This window comes from Hypanus sabinus, chromosome 6, assembly GCF_030144855.1.
Source record: "Hypanus sabinus isolate sHypSab1 chromosome 6, sHypSab1.hap1, whole genome shotgun sequence".
In the NCBI taxonomy this organism is placed as follows: Eukaryota; Metazoa; Chordata; class Chondrichthyes; order Myliobatiformes; family Dasyatidae; genus Hypanus; species Hypanus sabinus.
Window position 1 is genome coordinate 180,352,959 of NC_082711.1, and position 15,853 is coordinate 180,368,811.

At 54.4% G+C, this 15,853-nt stretch overlaps 2 protein-coding genes across 3 annotated transcripts in view; one reads left to right on the plus strand and one right to left on the minus strand.

Annotated features, from left to right (window-relative positions):
- The first annotated feature begins 1,130 nt into the window (after nt 1-1,130).
- On the plus strand, nt 1,131-12,813 carry LOC132395223 (uncharacterized). Its single transcript, XM_059971510.1, has 4 exons — nt 1,131-1,238; nt 10,160-11,085; nt 12,548-12,579; nt 12,672-12,813. Exons 1-4 carry the CDS (start codon nt 1,131-1,133, stop codon nt 12,749-12,751), a joined length of 1,146 nt encoding a protein of 381 aa, XP_059827493.1. The 3' UTR covers nt 12,752-12,813.
- Nucleotides 12,814-13,095: 282 nt separating this feature from the next.
- The window catches only part of serpinf1 (serpin peptidase inhibitor, clade F (alpha-2 antiplasmin, pigment epithelium derived factor), member 1), a 43,673-nt gene continuing 40,915 nt past the window's right edge, over nt 13,096-15,853 (minus strand). For both annotated transcript variants that reach the window (XM_059973733.1, XM_059973734.1), the window contains exons 6-8: nt 15,334-15,476; nt 14,778-14,988; nt 13,096-13,376 (exon numbers count right to left, since the gene is read on the minus strand). In XM_059973733.1, the coding sequence (XP_059829716.1) occupies nt 13,096-13,376; nt 14,778-14,988; nt 15,334-15,476 (635 nt within the window). The remainder of the gene's footprint in view (nt 13,377-14,777; nt 14,989-15,333; nt 15,477-15,853) is intronic.

Sequence of the window (15,853 nt, forward strand, 5' to 3'; positions counted from 1 at the left end):
TATGGTCATGCACTTTGATAGAAGGAATAAAGATGTGGACTATGTACTATCTGGGGAGAAAATTTAAAAATCAGAGTTGCAAACAGAATTGAGAGAGATTGTGCAGGAATCCCAAAAGGTTAACTTGCAGACTCAGTTAATGGCAAGGAAGGCAAATGCAATGTCAGCATTAATTTTGAGAAGTCTAAAGTATAAAAGCCAGGGTGTAATGCTGGGGCATTGGTCAGACCACACAAAAGTATTGTGAGCAGTTTGGGCCCCTTATCTAAGAAAAGTTGTGCTCACATTGGAGAGAGTCCAGAGGAGGGTTGAGAATGAAAGGGTTAATATATGAGGAATAGGTGATTGCTCTGAGCCTGCACTGGCTGGAGTTTAGAAGAACGGGGTAGGTGGGGGTGTGGTTATCTCATTGAAACCTATTGCATGTTGAAAGGCCAAAATAAGGTGGATGTGAAGAGAACGTTTCCTATAGTTGGAAAGCCTAGGACAAGAGGGCACAAGCCTGAGAATAGAGGGGTGTCCATTTAGAACGGAGATGAGGAGGGATTTCTTTAGCCAGAGAGTGGTGAATCTGTGAAATTCTTCACCACAGACAGCTGTGGAGATCGTCATTGGGTTATTTAAAGCAGAGGTTGATGGGCCCTCTCAAATGTTACAGGGAGAGGCAGGAGAATGGGGTACTATATCAGCCATGATAGAATGGCAGAGCAGACTCGATGGGCCAAATAGCCTGATTTTCTCCGATATCTATATACTACTAAAACTCTCATGCTGTTTGTCTGTGACCTCCAATTAGCGCAAATTTTTGACAAAATCTACTTAAAATGCGCTAACTTACAGTGTAGGCAAAGTTCAGGATAATATATTCAATGAAAAGTGTTCACTCGCCAAAATCAACAGCCCCGCCATCATGGAAAGGGGAGGCGGCAGCAGGGCGCATGCGCACGACCAGCCGCAGCAGCGACACCAAGCGGAGCACAAGGGCAGCGCAGCGCAGCGCAGCGCAGCGGCGGATCCCCATCATGGCCAGAAACCAGCTTCGTATCTTCCATCCAGCATTGGGGGGGGAAGGTATATGGTCAGCCTAATTATGCCGCGTGGAAAGAGAAGAGGGACATTATGGTCACGAGATGACGCCAAACGTCGTCGGGAAGCGACAAGGAGAGGGAGAGAACAAGAATCAGATGAGGCCAGGGCCACTCGACTCCAGGACCAAAGAGACAGAGGAGGAGAGGCATGCACGTCTCCAGAATGACAACGAGAGGCACAGGAGGAGGAGAGAGAAAGAGACAGAGGAGGAGAGGCATGCACGTCTCCAGAATGACAACGAGAGGCACAGGAGGAGGAGAGAGAAAGAGACAGAGGAGGAGAGGCATGCACGTCTCCAGAATGACAACGAGAGGCACAGGAGGAGGAGAGAGAAAGAGACAGAGGAGGAGAGGCATGCACGTCTCCAGAATGACAACGAGAGGCACAGGAGGAGGAGAGAGAAAGAGACAGAGGAGGAGAGGCATGCACGTCTCCAGAATGACAACGAGAGGCACAGGAGGAGGAGAGAGAAAGAGACAGAGGAGGAGAGGCATGCACGTCTCCAGAATGACAACGAGAGGCACAGGAGGAGGAGAGAGAAAGAGACAGAGGAGCTGAGAAATGCACAATCAGAGACAACGCACAAACGGCAGAAGAGATTAAGAGACGACGCATGAAAGGACTGCACGTCTCCAGAATGACAACCAGAGGCACAAGGGTGGCAGATCAACCAAAAACGATGCCATCAAAAGTGTCCTTCATTAAACGAGGAGGAGCTATATTTGCCTTGCTACGTCTTTCTTCTTTAATAAACTGCGGTTTTCATCTTCAATTTCCAAAGCAGAGGAATACCAATAGCATTCGGGAAAGTTTAATGTTCATTCTGGTCACATCAGACTGCACTACCCTTCTCTCAAAGGGTGCCCCGTTGTCTAGTCTTGTATAAACATGCACATTGCACTTTTTGTCAGCCAGTCAATATTCAGGCCATGCCACTCAAGGACTTCTGTTAATATTATTTTGTCACTGTATGTGCTGGACTTGAGGAGAAACTAAAGTCAGATATCAGTATTACTGTGGAACAAAGGGAATGAGAGAGGAGTTGGCCAGAATGGATTGGAAAAGAACACTGGCAGCAATGATGGCTGGAATTTCTGAAAACAATTTGGAAGGCGCAGGATATATACATCCCAAAGAGGAAGAGGTATTCTAAAGGCAAGATGACACAACCGTGGCTAACAAGAGAAGTCAAAGCCAACACAGAAGCCAAATAGAGGGAATGCAATAGAGCAAAAATTAGTGAGAAGTTAGATTGGGAAGCTTTTAAAAAAAAATAATAGCAGCCAACTAAAAAAGTCATTAAGAAGGTAAAGAAGACATACAAAAGTAAGCTTGCCAATAATATTAATGAGGATACCAGAAGTTTTCTCAGATACATGAAGTGTAAAAGAGGGGTGAGAGTGGATATCGGGCCAGTGGAAAACACTGCTGGAGAGGGGAATGGGAAGCAAGGAAATGGATGAACTGGAGAAGTATTTTGCCTCCATCTTCACTGTGGAAGACACTGGCAGTGTGGTGGAAGTTCCAGGTATCAGGGGGCATGAAGTGTGTGAAGTTACCAGAACTGGAGAGAAGGTTCTTGGGAAACTGAAAGGTCTGAAGGTAGATCAGTCACCCGGACAGATGGATGACACCCCAGGGTTCTGAAAGAGGAGGCTGAACAGATTGTGGAAGCATTAGTAATGATTTTTCAAGAATCACTAGATTCTGGAAAATTGCAAATGTTACTCTTCGAGAGAGAGGCAGAGAACGGGATCTATAGGTCTCGGAGTACTTGGAGGCACATGATAAAATAGCCCATATTCAACATGGTTTCCTCAAGGGAAAATCTTACCCGACAAATCTGTTGGAATTCTTTGAAGACATAACAGGCAGGATAGACAAAGGAGAATTGGGTGATGTGAACAACACACACAAAATGCTGGTGGGACACAGCAGGCCAGGCAGCATCTATAGGGAGAAGTGTTGTCGACGTTTTGAGCCGAGACCCTTCCTGATGAAAATAGGTTGGGGGTCAGGTAGTTTTGAGGAAGTAAAGAGGCTACAGAAGAAATTATACAGATTAGGAGAATGGGCAAAGAAATGGCAGATGGAATACAGTGTTGGGAAATGTATGGTCATGCACTTTGTGAGAAGAAATGAAAAGCTTCACTGTTTTCTAAATGGAGAGACAAAAATTACTGAAATGCAAAGGGACTTGTGCAGGATTCCCCAAAGGTTAATTTGCAGGTTGAGTCAGTGGTGAGGAAGGCAAATGCAATGTTAGCATTCATTTCAAGTGAACTAGAATATAAAAGCAAGAATGTAATGATGAGACTTTATAAAGCCCTGGTGAGGCCTCACTTGGAGTATTGTGAGCAGTTTTGGGCCCCTCATCTTAGAAAGGATGTGCTGAAACTGGAGAGGATTCAAAGAAGGTTCATGAAAATGATTCTAGGATTGAATGGCTTGTCTTATGGTGATTGTCAGGTGTTTCTGGGCTTGTGTCGTGAATTCAGAACAATGAGGGGTGACCTCATTGAAATCTGTTGAATAGTGAAAGGCCTTGATAGAGTGGATGTGGAGTGGATGTTTCCTATAGTGGGAGAGTCTAGGACCAGGGGACACAGAGTGGATGTGGAGAGGATGTTTCCTATAGTGGGAGAGTCTAGGACCAGGGGACACAGAGTAGATGTGGAGAGGATGTTTCCTACACTGGGGGAGTCTAGGACCAGAGGACACAGATAGAGTGGATGTGGAGAGGATGTTTCCTATAGTTGGGGGAGTCTAGGACCAGAGGACACAGATAGAGTGGATGTGGAGAGGATGTTTCCTATAGTGGGGGAGTCTAGGACCAGAGGACACAGATAGAGTGGATGTGGAGAGGATGTTTCCTATAGTGGGGGAGTCTAGGACCAGAGGACACAGATAGAGTGGGTGTGGAGAGGATGTTTCCTATAGTGGGGGACTCTAGGACGAGGACACAGATAGAGTGGATGTGGAGAGGATGTTTCCTATAGTGGGGGAGTCCAGGACCAGAGGGCACAGATAGAGTGGATGTGGAGAGGATGTTTCCTATAGTGAGGGACTCTAGGACCAGAGGACACAGATAGAGTGGATGTGGAGAGGATGTTTCCTATAGTGGGGGAGTCCAGGACCAGAGGACACAGATAGAGTGGATGTGGAGAGGATGTTTCCTATAGTGGGGACTCTAGGACCAGAGGACACAGATAGAGTGGATATGGAGAGGATGTTTCCTATAGTGGGGGAGTCTAGGACCAGAGGACACAGATAGAGTGGGTGTGGAGAGGATGTTTCCTATAGTGGGGGAGTCTAGGACCAGAGGACACAGATAGAGTGGGTGTGGAGAGGATGTTTCCTATAGTGGGGGAGTCTAGGATCAGAGGGCACAGATAGAATGGATATGGAGAGGATGTTTCCTATGGTGGGGGAGTCTAGGACCAGAGGGCACAGCCTCAGAATAGAGGGGTTGTCCTTTTAGAACAGAGATGAGGAGGAATTTCTTTAGCCGGGGGTGATGAATCTGTGGAATTCTTTGCCACAGGCAGCTGTGGAGACCAAGTCTTTATGTATATTTAAGACAGAGGTTGATAGGTTTTTTTGGTCACTGCATGAATGGATACAGGGAGAAAGCAGGAGATTGGGGCTAGGAAGAAAATTGGATGAGTCATGATGAAATAGTGGAGCAGACTTGATGGATCAAATGGCTTAATTCCGTATCTATGTCTCATGGCTTTATAACTGTATGGCGGAATGCATACATGTGTGTGACTCAGTGACAATTAAACTGAACATGAAATGTGTAAGGGAACACTTTGGATTTGGCGATCATAATGCCGTTAGTTTCAAGGTAATTGTGGAGCAGATAGTTTGGGTCCTTGGTTTGAGGTTCTAAATTGGAGAAAGGCCGATTTTGATGGCATCAGAAGGGATCTGCCAAGTGTGGATTTGGTAAGTGGGAAATTGTGAGAGCACAGAGCTTTAATGTTCGTGTCAGAATAAACGGCAAGAGTAAGAGGTTTCGAAAACCTTGGTGTTCAAGAGGTATTGAGGTCCTGGTAAAGAAACAAGGAAGTGCTGAGGTAGGCAGGAACAACTGAGGACAAGAAATGCAGGCGAGCTCTTGAGAAAGAAATGTGGAGGACCGAGAGCAGGCATGAGGTGGCTCTGGCACACACAGTGAAGGGATTCTAGTATATTAACAGCAAGACGGTAACAAATTGGTCCTCCGCAAGGTCAGAATGACAATCTATGGAGCCAAGTGAGGGGGGCAGATCTTAACTGGGTATTTTGCATCTGTATTTACTCAGTCGATGGAAGTGAGGCGAAGCAGCAGAGAGGCCATTACAGAGGAGGAGGTGGTTGCTGTCTTCAGGTAAATTATGGTGCATAAATCCCCAGTGCCTGACAAATTGTTCCCTCAGATCTTGTAGGAGGAAAGTGCAGAAATTGCAGGGGCCCTAGCAGAGATATTTAAAACATTCTTAGTCATCCATGAGGTGCTGGGGGACAGCTAATGTTGTTCTGTTGTTTAAGCCAGGCTCCAAAAACGAACCAGGAAACTATAGGCCGGTGAGCCTGACATCAGTAGTGGGAAAGTCATTGGAAGGTTTTCTAAGGGACTGGATTGATAAGTATTTGGATAGACAGGGATAGTCAGCATGGCTTTGTGCATGGTAGGTCATGTGTAACCAATCTAATAGAGTTTTGTGAGGAAGTTCCCAGGAAAGTGGATGAAGACAAGGCTGTGGATATTGTCTCATGGACTTTAGCACAGCATTTGACAAGGTCCCACATGGGAGGCTGATCAAAATGGTCCAGTTGCTTGGCATTCAACGTGAGGTAGTAAACTGGATTGGACATCGGCTTTGTGGGTGAAACCAGAGAGCAGCAGTAGACGGTTACCTCTCTGACTGGAGGCCTGTGACCAGTGGACTGCCGCAGTGATTGTGCTGGGTCTGTTGTTGTTGGTCATCTATATCAATTCAATGGTTCCATTTAATATCAGAGAATGTATACAACCTGAAATTGTTGATAGTGTGGTAAACCGGATCAGCAAATTTGTGGATGTAGTGGACAGCGAGGAAGATTATCAAAGCTAGAAAACTGAACTGCAAAATGGCAGATGGAATTGAATGCAGACAGTGTGGGGTTTGCGCTTTGGGAGGGCAAGCCAGGGTATGGGGAGCTCTGGTCAAGGTGCACGTCAGTGGGACTGGCATTAAGTGGGTTGAATGTGCTGCGGTATGACCCGTGGCACCTGAGGCAGTCTGCAAAGTGTCACCACACGTTCCAACGCTTCAATGTTCAGCAGAAGAACAGGAACAGAATGTTAAAAGCAAAGAAGCCCCCCCTTCCTCCATTCCACGCACTCTAATACACCAACGTTCCATCTCCTAGCCTCCAGAGGACTCAGACGCAGGCATTGGGCCTTTATCTTCCCGAAAGGCCATCGGCAATCGACTTCCACATCCAGACTTGTCGATTTTGGTCTTCAAACTTCAGGTTTCGATCGTCAGTATTGACTCCAGTACTTGCCAAAGGCAGGCCTAAACTCTGTACCTATGTCTCCTGCCTGCATGGGCTTCCACTAACCTGGGGGGAATTGCTGACGAGGAGAAGCAGGCTCCATCCTCACCGGGGGATTTCCAGCGTGCTTGCCAACCCATCGCAGGTGTCGTCTGTCACAAGTCTATGTTGCCGGCACTGAGCGCAGGAAGTGAAGTGGAAGCCAAAACTCTCCCACCTCCCGGTCATAATCAAAACCTCACTGCCAACTGCCCTCTCTGTACCAAAACAATCCCTACAAACTCAATAAACAATTAGGCCTGAGCCATGATCTTAACAGAGCCCACAATATGGGCCACCATGACAGTATGGATCCCTAGAGTGTGTGACGGGACGGTGTGGAGGGAGATTCACTCTGTGTCTGACCCTGGGAGTGTGTGAGGGACGGTGTGGAGGGAGATTCACTCTGTGTCTGACCCCAGGAGTGTGTGATGGGACGGTGTGGAGGGAGATTCACTCTGTGTCTGACCCTGGGTGTGATGGGACAGTGTGGAGGGAGATTCACTCTGTGTCTGACCCCGGGAGTGTGTGAGGGACGGTGTGGAGGGAGATTCACTCTGTGTCTGACCCCGGGAGTGTGTGATGGGACGGTGTGGAGGGAGATTCACTCTGTGTCTGACCCTGGGAGTGTGTGACGGGACGGTGTGGAGGGAGATTCACTCTGTGTCTGACCCTGGGAGTGTGTGATGGGACGGTGTGGAGGGAGTTTCACTCTGTGTCTGACCCCGGGAGTGTGTGATGGAACGGTGTGGAGGGAGATTCACTCTGTGTCTGACCCTGGGAGTGTGTGAGGGACGGTGTGGAGGGAGATTCACTCTGTGTCTGACCCTGGGTGTGATGGGACAGTGTGGAGGGAGATTCACTCTGTGTCTGACCCCGGGAGTGTGTGAGGGACGGTGTGGAGGGAGATTCACTCTGTGTCTGACCCTGGGTGTGATGGGACAGTGTGGAGGGAGATTCACTCTGTGTCTGACCCCGGGAGTGTGTGATGGGACGATGTGGAGGGAGTTTCACTCTGTGTCTGACCCCAGGAGTGTGTGATGGGACGGTGTGGAGGGAGATTCACTCTGAGTCTGACCCCGGGAGTGTGTGATGGGACGGTGTGGAGGGAGTTTCACTCTGTGTCTGACCCCCGGAGTGAGTGATGGGACGGTGTGGAGGGAGATTCACTCTGTGTCTGACCCCGGGAGTGTGTGATGGGACGGTGTGGAGGGAGATTCACTCTGTATCTGACCCCAGGATTGTGTGATGGGATGGTGTGGAGGGAGATTCACTCTGTGTCTGACCCCGGGATTGTGTGATGGGACAGTGTGGAGGGAGATTCACTCTGTGTCTGACCCCGGGAATGTGTGATGGGACGGTGTGGAGGGAGATTCACTCTGTGTCTGACCCTGGGTGTGATGGGACAGTGTGGAGGGAGATTCACTCTGTGTCTGACCCCAGGAGTGTGTGATGGGACAGTGTGGAGGGAGATTCACTCTGTGTCTGACCCCGGGAGTGTGTGATGGGACGGTGTGGAGGGAGCTTCACTCTGTGTCTGACCCCAGGAGTGTGTGATGGGACAGTGTGGAGGGAGATTCACTCTGTGTCTGACCCCGGGAGTCTGTGATGGGACAGTGTGGAGGGAGATTCACTCTGTGTCTGACCCCAGGAGTGTGTGATGGGACAGTGTGGAGGGAGTTTCACTCTGTGTCTGACCCCGGGAGTGTGTGATGAGACAGTGTGGAGGGAGTTTCACTCTGTGTCTGACCCCAGGAGTGTGTGATGGGACGGTGTGGAGGGAGATTCAGTCTGTGTCTGACCCCAGGAGTGTGTGATGGGACGGTGTGGAGGGAGTTTCACTCTGTGTCTGACCCCAGGAGTGTGTGATGGGACGGTGTGGAGGGAGATTCACTCTGAGTCTGACCCCGGGAGTGTGTGATGGGACGGTGTGGAGGGAGTTTCACTCTGTGTCTGACCCCCGGAGTGAGTGATGGGACGGTGTGGAGGGAGATTCACTCTGTATCTGACCCCAGGATTGTGTGATGGGATGGTGTGGAGGGAGATTCACTCTGTGTCTGACCCCGGGATTGTGTGATGGGACGGTGTGGAGGGAGATTCACTCTGTATCTGACCCCGGGATTGTGTGATGGGATGGTGTGGAGGGAGATTCACTCTGTGTCTGACCCCGGGATTGTGTGATGGGACGGTGTGGAGGGAGATTCACTCTGTGTCTGACCCTGGGAGTGTGTGATGGGACGGTGTGGAGGGAGTTTCACTCTGTGTCTGACCCCGGGAGTGTGTGATGGGATGGTATGGAGGGAGATTCACTCTGTGTCTGACCACGGGAGTGTGTGATGGGACGGTGTGGAGGGAGATTCACTCTGTGTCTGACCCCGGGAATGTGTGATGGGATGGTGTGGAGGTAGTTTCACTCTGTCTCCCTCTCGGAGGAGGTGTGTTCTGTGATCTGTTTTCTCCGTGTGCCTGCCACTTTGTTCAGTCTGAGGGATTTCTGCTCACAATGCTCCCCGGAGGTGAGGTCACCTGTCCAGAGTTTACTGAATCCCAAAAAATAATTGCACGAACTCTTACGCAGTTCTGGAGCATTCTGTCTCATCATTCGCATGTTACAGGTAAGGTTAATAAATTCACCCACAGAGCTGACTGTTCCAATGTTGTCAGATGATCATTGTCAGACACCGAAGGTTTTTGTAGGGTTCTGTGAACAGTGTTAGTGGTTACACTAAGCCAGCAGAAATGATGGATAGCATCAGTCCAGGAGGGTGTGGGAGGTGTTTGTCCTGCCTGGGGTCCATGTGGTTTGTACCTGTCCGGTCCTGGGTCAGTGTGGGTGATACCTGTCCACTTTGGGTCAGTGTGGGTGGTACCCGTCCACTCCTGGGTCAGTGTGGCGGTACCCGTCCACTCCTGGGTCAGTGTGGCGGTACCCGTCCACTCCTGGGTCAGTGTGGCGGTACCCGTCCACTCCTGGGTCAGTGTGGCGGTACCCGTCCACTCCTGGGTCAGTGTGGCGGTACCCGTCCACTCTTGGGTCAGTGTTGTGGTACCCGTCCACTTTGGGTCAGTATGGGTGGTACCCGTCCACTCCTGTGTCAGTGTGGGTGGTACCCGTCCACTCCTGTGACAGTGTGGGTGGTACCCGTCCACTCTGGGTCAGTGTGTGGTGGTACTGTCCACTCCTGTGTCAGTGTAGGTGGTACCCGTCCACTCCGGGTCAGTGTGTGGCGGTACTGTCCACTCCTGTGTCAGTGTAGGTGGTACCCGTCCACTCCGGGTCAGTGTGTGGCGGTACTGTCCACTCCTGTGTCAGTGTAGGTGGTACCCGTCCACTCCTGTGTCAGTGTGGGTGGTACCCGTCCACTCCTGGGTCAGTGTGTGGTGGTACCCGTCCACTCTGGGTCAGTGTGTGGCGGTACCCGTCCTGTCCTGGGTCAGAGTGTGGCTGTACCCGTCCTGTCCTGGGTCAGAGTGTGGCGGTACCCGTCCACTCCTGTGACAGTGTGTGGCGGTACCCGTCCACTCCTGGGTCAGTGTGTGGCGGTACCCGTCCACTCCTGGGTCAGTGTGTGGCGGTACCCGTGCACTCCTGGGTCAGTGTGTGGCGGTACCCGTGCACTCCTGGGTCAGTGTGTGGCGGTACCCGTGCACTCCTGGGTCAGTGTGTGGCGGTACCCGTGCACTCCTGGGTCAGTGTGTGGCGGTACCCGTCCACTCCTGGGTCAGTGTGTGGCGGTACCCGTCCACTCCTGGGTCAGTGTGTGGCGGTACCCGTCCACTCCTGGGTCAGTGTGTGGCGGTACCCGTCCACTCCTGGGTCAGTGTGTGGCGGTACCCGTCCACTCCTGGGTCAGTGTGTGGCGGTACCCGTCCACTCCTGGGTCAGTGTGTGGCGGTACCCGTCCACTCCTGGGTCAGTGTGTGGCGGTACCCGTCCACTCCTGGGTCAGTGTGTGGCGGTACCCGTCCACTCCTGGGTCAGTGTGTGGCGGTACCCGTCCACTCCTGGGTCAGTGTGTGGCGGTACCCGTCCACTCCTGGGTCAGTGTGTGGCGGTACCCGTCCACTCCTGGGTCAGTGTGTGGCGGTACCCGTCCACTCCTGGGTCAGTGTGTGGCGGTACCCGTCCACTCCTGGGTCAGTGTGTGGCGGTACCCGTCCACTCCTGGGTCAGTGTGTGGCGGTACCCGTCCACTCCTGGGTCAGTGTGTGGCGGTACCCGTCCACTCCTGGGTCAGTGTGTGGCGGTACCCGTCCACTCCTGGGTCAGTGTGTGGCGGTACCCGTCCACTCCTGGGTCAGTGTGTGGCGGTACCCGTCCACTCTGGGTCAGTGTGTGGCGGTACCCGTCCACTCTGGGTCAGTGTGGTGGTACCCGTCCACTCTGGGTCAGTGTGGTGGTACCCGTCCACTCTTGGGTCAGTCCGGGTGGTACCCGTCCACTCCTGGGTCAGTGTGTGGTGGTACCCGTCCACTCCTGGGTCAGTGTGGGTGGTACCCGTCCACTCCTGGGTCAGTGTGGTGGTACCCGTCCACTCCTGGGTCAGTGTGGGTGGTACCCGTCCACTCCTGGGTCAGTGTGGTGGTACCCGTCCACTCTGGGTCAGTGTGTTGTGGTACCCGTCCACTCCTGGGTCAGTCCAGGTGGTACCCGTCCACTCTGGGTCAGTGCGGTGGTTCCCGTGCACTCCTGGGTCAGTGCGGTGGTACCCGTGCACTCCTGGGTCAGTGCGGTGGTACCCGTGCACTCCTGGGTCAGTGCGGTGGTACCCGTCCACTCCTGGGTCAGTGTGGTGGTACCCGTCCACTCTGGGTCAGTGTGTGGTGGTACCCGTCCACTCTGGGTCAGTGTGTTGTGGTACCCGTCCACTCCTGGGTCAGTGTGTGGTGGTACCTGTCCACTCTGGGTCAGTGTGTTGTGGTACCCGTCCACTCCTGGGTCAGTGTGTGGTGATACCCGTCCACTCCTGGGTCAGTGTGTTGTGGTACCCGTCCACTCCTGGGTCAGTGTGGTGGTACCTGTCCACTCCTGGGTCAGTGTGTGGTGGTACCGTCCACTCCTGGGTCAGTCCAGGTGGTACCCGTCCACTCTGGGTCAGTGCGGTGGTTCCCGTGCACTCCTGGGTCAGTGCGGTGGTACCCGTGCACTCCTGGGTCAGTGCGGTGGTACCTGTCCACTCCTGGGTCAGTGTGTGGCGGTACCCGTGCACTCCTGGGTCAGTGTGTGTGGTACCCGAGCACTCCTGGGTCAGTGCGGTGGTACCCGTCCACTCCTGGGTCAGTGTGGTGGTACCCGTCCACTCTGGGTCAGTGTGTGGTGGTACCCGTCCACTCTGGGTCAGTGTGTGGTGGTACCCGTCCACTCTGGGTCAGTGCGGTGGTTCCCGTGCACTCCTGGGTCGGTGTGTGGCGGTACCCGTCCACTCCTGGGTCAGTGTGGTGATACCCGTCCACTCCTGGGTCAGTGTGGCGGTACCCGTCCACTCCTGGGTCAGTGTGGTGATACCCGTCCACTCCTGGGTCAGTGTGGTGGTACCCGTCCACTCTTGGGTCAGTCCAGGTGGTACCCGTCCACTCTGGGTCAGTGCGGTGGTTCCCGTGCACTCCTGGGTCAGTGCGGTGGTACCCGTCCACTCCTGGGTCAGTGCGGTGGTTCCCGTGCACTCCTGGGTCAGTGCGGTGGTTCCCGTGCACTCCTGGGTCAGTGCGGTGGTACCCGTGCACTCCTGGGTCAGTGTGTGTGGTACCCGTGCACTCCTGGGTCAGTGTGTGTGGTACCCGTCCACTCTGGGTCAGTGTGGTGGTACCCGTCCACTCTTGGGTCAGTCCAGGTGGTACCTGTCCACTCTGGGTCAGTGTGTGGTACCCGTCCACTCCTGGGTCAGTCCAGGTGGTACCTGTCCACTCTGGGTCAGTGTGTGGTACCCGTCCACTCCTGGGTCAGTGTGTGTGGTACCCGTCCACTCCTGGGTCAGTGTGTGGTGGTACCGTCCACTCCTGGGTCAGTGTGGTGATACCCGTCCACTCCTGGGTCAGTGTGGTGATACCCGTCCACTCCTGGGTCGGTGGAGGGCGTGGGTCGCGTTATGGATAGGCGTCCCACAATAGTCTGGTCTGGGACGGTCACCTCCGGCCTGGGGCCAATGTGCAGATGAGTGAGAAACATGAGACACGGGAGAGTTAAAAAGAACAAGGATGGCCCAGGCCCGCACAGGAAACACCAGAGGATCAGAGACAGAGGGAGTGTGGTGGGAAGGACAGTGAGAAAGGCGGAACATTTGGGAAGGTCAGGGGTCGAAAAGGCTGAGTGGGTGGATTGGGAGGCGGAGAAGGAGATTGAGGGAGGAGGATGCAGAGGGTGGTGTGGACAGGGAGGGAGCTGGGTGAGGGTGGGTGAGGGGAGCAGCTGGGTGTGTGCGGCATTGCTGACGATCACTGCTATGCCGGTCCTCCGTGCTGGCTTGTCCCCAGATTCCTGGGGTCGATGACCCTCCCGATGTGGAGCAGAGAGCCGGAAGCGTTGTCGTACACGACCAGGATGAAGGGTTGGTTGACGTGGAACTCCAGGTCGAGCTGAGGGCCGGTAGGGTTCCTGAGGTCAGCGTCCTGCGCCCCCTTCTCATCCAGCGACATGGAGGCGGTGTGGGTGATGCTGGAGACGGAGACGGGGGTCAGGGAGAGTTTCTTCAGCACCGACGAGCTGTAGAGGGGACTCAGATCTGGACAAGGAAGGAACACATTGTCTTAGCTCCAAGCCTGTCCCGTTTCCCTCGACGAACCCCCCCCGTGACGAGGGCTGGGCTTGCTCTGTGCAGAGGGAGGACTGGTGTTATAGGGGAAGGGGTGAGGATTGAGGAGAGCAAGTACTCTGGGCAGGGTAACACCCAGGGGCACTGATCCCCATTCAGGAGAGAGGGTGGTGAGGAGATGCTAATGGGGACAGTGGTAGGGATAGGTTGATGGTGAGGAGAGGGGACAGGGAGGGTGATAGTGAGAGGGGCAGGGAGGATGAGAATGGAGGGAGAGGGGATGGGGAGGGTGAGAATGAGGGAGGGGATGGGGAGGGTGAGAATGGAGGGAGAGGGGATGGGGAGGGTGAGAATGGAGGGAGAGGGGACAGGGAGGGTGATAGTGAGAGGGGCAGGGAGGATGAGAATGGAGGGAGAGGGGATGGGGAGGGTGAGAATGAGGGAGGGGATGGGGAGGGTGAGAATGGAGGGAGAGGGGATGGGGAGGGTGAGAATGGAGGGAGAGGGGACAGGGAGGGTGATAGTGGGAGGGGCAGGGTGGATAAGAATGGAGGGAGAGGGGATGGGGAGGGTGAGAATGGAGGGAGAGGGGATGGGGAGGGTGAGAATGAGGGAGGGGATGGGGAGGGTGAGAATGGAGGGAGAGGGGACAGGGAGGGTGATAGTGAGAGGGGCAGGGAGGATGAGAATGGAGGGAGAGGGGATGGGGAGGGTGAGAATGAGGGAGGGGATGGGGAGGGTGAGAATGGAGGGAGAGGGGATGGGGAGGGTGAGAATGGAGGGAGAGGGGATGGGGAGGGTGAGAATGGAGGGAGAGGGGACAGGGAGGGTGATAGTGGGAGGGGCAGGGTGGATAAGAATGGAGGGAGAGGGGATGGGGAGGGTGAGAATGAGGGAGGGGATGGGGAGGATGAGAATGGAGGGAGAGGGGATGGGGAGGGTGAGAATGAGGGAGGGGATGGGGAGGGTGAGAATGGAGGGAGAGGGGATGGGGAGGGTGAGAATGAGGGAGGGGATGGGGAGGGTGAGAATGGAGGGAGAGGGGATGGGGAGGGTGAGAATGAGGGGGGGATGGGGAGGGTGAGAATGGAGGGAGAGGGGATGGGGAGGGTGAGAATGAGGGAGGGGATGGGGAGGGTGAGAATGGAGGGAGAGGGGATGGGGGTTGAGAATGGAGAGAGGGGACTGGGTGAAAATGGAAGGAGGGAGGGGACAAGGAGTGTGAGATGTAGGAGTGATGATGATGGGAACAGAGGTGGACGAGGAGGGGCCAGAGGGTGAATGGGGAGGGGAAGGAGGGGATGTACAGAGCGAGGAAGGGGAGCTGGGGGGGCGGTGGGAGAACGGGGAGGGGTTATCCTGCACACTTACTCATGTCTGCCAGAACATTCTTCAGCTCAAGTTTGGTGTTAATGTTGAGCTTGGGGAGGGAGACACTGGCCCAGACCGACTGCAGCTGGCTGACCAGGTCATGGACAAATACAGGGGTCAGGCTGTCCTCGATACCGGTCATGTTGTACATGGGGCCGCTGGGCAGGAAGACCAACAGGCTGACGTCACCCTGGTACGGGAAGAGGCCAATCTACAGGACGAGAAACAGAAGGTGTGGAATGAAGGGCCCAGGGCAGCCACAACTACACCATGCCCACACAGCCTGTGGCCAGAGACCAGTGCAGACCAGATGGAAGATCAGAGAGGGACCCCTCACCACACCTCCCAAAAAGTGAGGCTCCCTCAGTACTGGCCCCACAGAGTGAGTCTCCCTCAGAGCCCTAACGACCCCCCCCCCCCAACATGTGAGTGTGAGTGACACAGATTCCCATAGTCAAATCCCCCCTCCACCATCTCCGAGAGCAGGGACACAGTTGCTCATAACCAAATGCCCCCCACCCTCAGCCTCCGAGGACAGCGTGGAGCGGAGACCAACCTTGCAGCCCAACTCCGAATCGAAGCCGTAACGCATCGGGTAGTGTGGACTGGTCATCATTGAAATGGCCACCTCCTGCAAGAATCCCGTCCGGAACGTCTGCAGATGTGTGTTGTCTGACCTAAACCTCGTCACCAGCTTCCCTGGAATTCAATAAAGCTGAGGGGTAACAGTCAGGAGATGTGGGGGTGGTACCAGATTATGGTAAGAGTCTGTACGCCAGGGACTGTACCCTGGGAGACTCCGTACGCCGGGGACTGCACCCTGGGAGGGTCGGTACGCCGGGGACTGTACCCTGGGAGAGTCCGTACGCCGGGGACTGCACCCTGGGAGGGTCGGTACGCCGGGGACTGCACCCTGGGAGGGTCGGTACGCCGGGGACTGGACCCTGGGAGGGTCGGTACGCCGGGGACTGGACCCTGGGAGGGTCGGTACGCCGGGGACTGTACCCTGGGAGGGTCGGTACGCCGGGGACTGCACCCTGGGAGGGTCGGTACGCCGGGGACTGGACCCTGGGAGG

Coding starts and splice junctions, on each gene's coding strand:
- LOC132395223 (XM_059971510.1), top strand. CDS start 1,131: ATGACGCCAAACGTCGTCGGGAAGCGACAAGGAGAGGGAGAGAACAAG. Junction 11,086..12,547: donor CCACTCTTGGGTCAGTCCGG/GTGGTACCCGTC, acceptor GGGTCAGTCCAG/GTGGTACCTGTCCACTCTGG. Junction 12,580..12,671: donor CACTCTGGGTCAGTGTGTGG/TACCCGTCCACT, acceptor TCAGTGTGGTGA/TACCCGTCCACTCCTGGGTC.